Source organism: Cyprinodon variegatus, unplaced genomic scaffold (assembly GCF_000732505.1).
Source record: "Cyprinodon variegatus isolate N-32 unplaced genomic scaffold, C_variegatus-1.0 Scaffold332, whole genome shotgun sequence".
Lineage (NCBI taxonomy): Eukaryota > Metazoa > Chordata > Actinopteri > Cyprinodontiformes > Cyprinodontidae > Cyprinodon > Cyprinodon variegatus.
In genome coordinates this window covers 304,293-307,675 of record NW_015150785.1, presented here as the reverse complement: position 1 = coordinate 307,675, position 3,383 = coordinate 304,293, and the positions used below count along the sequence as shown (strand labels likewise).

Genomic DNA, 3,383 nt, shown 5'->3' with positions numbered 1-3,383 from the left:
AAACATAATCTAAGAATTAAACCAAAAAAGCCAGGAGAGGTCAGAAGAAAACACACATGGGAGCCAAGAAACCAGCACTAAAGAACTGCAGAGGGAGAGTATATATGGGAGACAGAACAAAGACTGGAGAAATCAGCTAATATGGAGCAGGTGTGGATAGAAGTGACTAGAAGGAAGCAAGGGGAAAGAAGATGGGCACAAGGGGGCGACATAGAGTAAATAAAGACTGCTTAACTATAACACAAAATGAAAAATAAACTAAAGATCAACAAAACAGAATAACATAGATAACTGAAAGGTCAAAACTCAAAGAACCATAACACAACCGGAACTTGAAAATCGGGGATTTTATAAAAATATCTCACAATGATGTCAAGCCAAAGTGATTGGTCTGCCATGTTTATTTATTGAAGAACAATAAAGAAATGAAATGAAGCCTGAAGCCGCTTGAAAAAAAGGAAGCTAAAAAGCTTTTCATATATGCTTTTAATTTGTGTGCCGTTGCTAACAGAGTTAGACCCTCAAATAAAAGCTGCAGTTATGCTACTGGCTTTCATCTTTCCATGGGATTTCAAGTGAGATCACTGATCTTGATATGCTGAGATTGTTTTTAGATTGACCTAAAAAAACAAACAAAAACAAATCAATAAAAAGAAACATACAAATACAGAAAATTGGGAAATTGATTAAAAAAATGAACTCCAACAACTCCCCCCCATAGGTTAAAGCTTATCAATGATGACCTACCGACATGCTCGTATTTTGATGCAAACTGTCTTTACGTCGTCCTTGGTTGTCAGTTCTTTAACCAGGACTCTAAGATGTTTTTCAACAAATCTGTGGCACCTTGATTTTAGCAGTCCCAGCTCATTGCAGATAACTTTCAGCTTTGTCGTGATTCTCTGCACAAACAAAACAAAGTCATGGGAGATTTCTCTTCACATTTGTGGTGCTGTTTGCAGACACCTGATACTTTATACCTCTTCAGTTGCATTTGGTCCGAGGATCCTTTTCAGCTTCTTCATTACCAGCTTGCATGCCCAGCAGAGAGCCGACAGCTAAAACGATTAATTGGACAATCCTAACAGTAAGTGCATTTATAAGTTCATCGTTAAATTTATTCCATTATTATTTATTAATACTCGATGTAAAGTACTCAAAAATAATAATGTCCGCCTTTCAAAAATTGTTTATGAATTAAGACAGAAGCAAAAGATAAAAGTAAAGATTGAAATAGCCCTAATATAAGCTTTGGTCTCTATTCTCATTTCGCTATTTTTCATTATGTTTCTGGCTTTGCTTTGATATAAATACCAGAAATTTTGAAATAAAAAATGTTTTATCCTCACCCCTTGTTCCTCTGCACAGGGTTCTCCCAGATCCTCTTCATCGATCCTGTCGTCCAGACGACTTCCCTGGATCATCCAGACTAAAACAGTTACGCAGGATGATTAATGAAAACCTAATGCTAAAATGTCCTGTAGTTATTTTAACAAATAATGTTAATTATATTAAAAACAGTGTGTTTAAGCCTCACCAGAACAACCCAGCGAGAAGCAGAGGAGGAAGAGGGACCAGTTCTCCATGGCTAACTGTCAGCTGTATCTACTGCATGAGTAGAGATGAAATATCTGTAACCCAACCAAGGTAGAGTTATATAGACATGGCTGGGCATGCTAGAAACTCTCTGAACGTTACAGACAGTGGTTGTAGTGACCACAGAATACCCCAACCCCCTCACACACACACACAGATCTTTTTTTACCTTCTTCTCTCCGTCATTGCAGTTAAAAGGAACCAGTTTTTTTTATAGACCATTATTAATTGCTGGGTCATTTTTCCACACAAAAATGAACAATTCACCTAGTCGGAGGTCAAGATTTACCATGACTAGTCTGTCTGTCCCTGCTGCTGAAAAACACCACCAAAGCATGAGGGGATGATGATGAACAGTTCCCTGGTTTCCTCCAAAAAAGATGCACGCCATTCATACCAGAGACTTTAATCTTTGTTAGCACCAGACAATTGTACACTGCTCAAAAAATAAAGGGAACACTGAATTACACATTCTCACACAAAAATCCTCAATGGAAATCAAATTTATTGACCAATGGAAGCCGGGATTTGGAGCCTCACACTAAATTAAGGTGGAAAAAATCACTTTAGACTAATCCAAATTTAATGTAATGTCCTTTAAACAGGTCAAAATGAGACTTTGTATTATTTGCGACCCAAAGCCTGCATGATCTCCCTACAATACCTGGACGTGCTTCTGATGGAGCATCGGATGATCTCCTGAATGATCTCTTCCTAGGTCTGGTATTTTCCTGCAGGAGGAAACCCAGAGGGAGACCCTTTAAGAGGAACCAAGGGCCACAAACTTCCCAGCAGATATGACGCTGAATCTTCCGTGACGGCAAACCTTCTTTCTTTTTCTTTTTCTTTATTCTTTTTTGGAGGGGGGCTGGCAGTAAACAGCAGCTAGGTTAATACTGAAATCAAAGAAATCTTCTTATGCAGAGCGGATGCCTCCGGGTGAATCTCTGCTTGTGCATCATTTCATGGGCATTATGCTGCCGTGCGTTATGCATAAGTTAGCCTGTCGTTGGACATAAGTTTCTTGACTCTTATATGAATACTCTATGTACACACCTAAAATAAAAATATTGAATATAGCCCGTTGAGGTGGACAAAAAGTGAATACACTGAAAATTTATTTATTTTCATTTTGTTTAAAGCATGGGAGTTTTCAGAGACAGTAAAAGACCTAGCAACACCAGTCACTCTCATGATTTGGAGAGTTTGAAAGCGAGCGGTACAAGACAAAAGCTTTAAACTATATTAATAAATGATAAATACATTAATTCCTGGTTGGAAGAAACACTTCAATTTAATCTATGCAGAGAGAAAATAATTACATCTCTAAGTACTCCTCTAGGTCTAACCTTCAGTCTTAACCAGTGCCAGATTGGACTAACTTCATTAATCACAAACATGGCGACCATTTTATCTCTAAGCAAAGGAAACAGATTTTTTATCGGATTATTAGTGATCGGTAAAAATATGGAAGAAAAACAGTCTCATTGGAATCTGCCTTTTTTATAAACACCGAATTTTAAACACTGAATTTTTTTTACTACGAATTTTAAGCACTGAATTTTTTTAGACATTAAATTCCTTACACTTAGTTTTTATCTGGTAAACATTCACCAGAAAAAAAATCAGCTGCAAAAAATTCAGCTGCAAAAATTCAGCTGCAAAAAATTCAGCTGCAAAAAATTCACCTGCAAAAATTCAGCTGCAAAAATTCAGCTGCAAAAAATTCAGCTGCAAAAAATTCAGCTGCAAAAAATTCACCTTTTAAAAATTCAGCTGCAAAAATT

At 37.0% G+C, this 3,383-nt stretch overlaps 1 protein-coding gene across 1 annotated transcript; it reads right to left on the bottom strand.

Moving 5' to 3' along the window:
* Window positions 1–743: 743 nt before the first annotated feature.
* On the bottom strand, window positions 744–1,677 carry LOC107091313 (antimicrobial peptide NK-lysin-like). Its single transcript, XM_015385157.1, has 4 exons — window positions 1,538–1,677; window positions 1,350–1,429; window positions 981–1,058; window positions 744–902 (listed from the first exon to the last, which is right to left on the bottom strand). The coding sequence occupies exons 1-4, from the start codon at window positions 1,584–1,586 to the stop codon at window positions 744–746; spliced, it is 366 nt and encodes a 121-aa protein (XP_015240643.1). The 5' UTR covers window positions 1,587–1,677.
* Between the last annotated feature and the right edge of the window lie 1,706 nt (window positions 1,678–3,383).

Bases quoted from the DNA above. Each gene is read 5' to 3' on its own strand.
- LOC107091313 (XM_015385157.1), bottom strand. From the start codon at position 1,586: ATGGAGAACTGGTCCCTCTTCCTCCTCTGCTTCTCGCTGGGTTGTTCT. The intron at 1,059-1,349 runs GTGAGGATAAAA...TAATCGTTTTAG, and splicing joins CCTGTGCAGAGGAACAAGGG to CTGTCGGCTCTCTGCTGGGC. The intron at 903-980 runs GTATAAAGTATC...TTGTTTGTGCAG, and splicing joins GACCAAATGCAACTGAAGAG to AGAATCACGACAAAGCTGAA.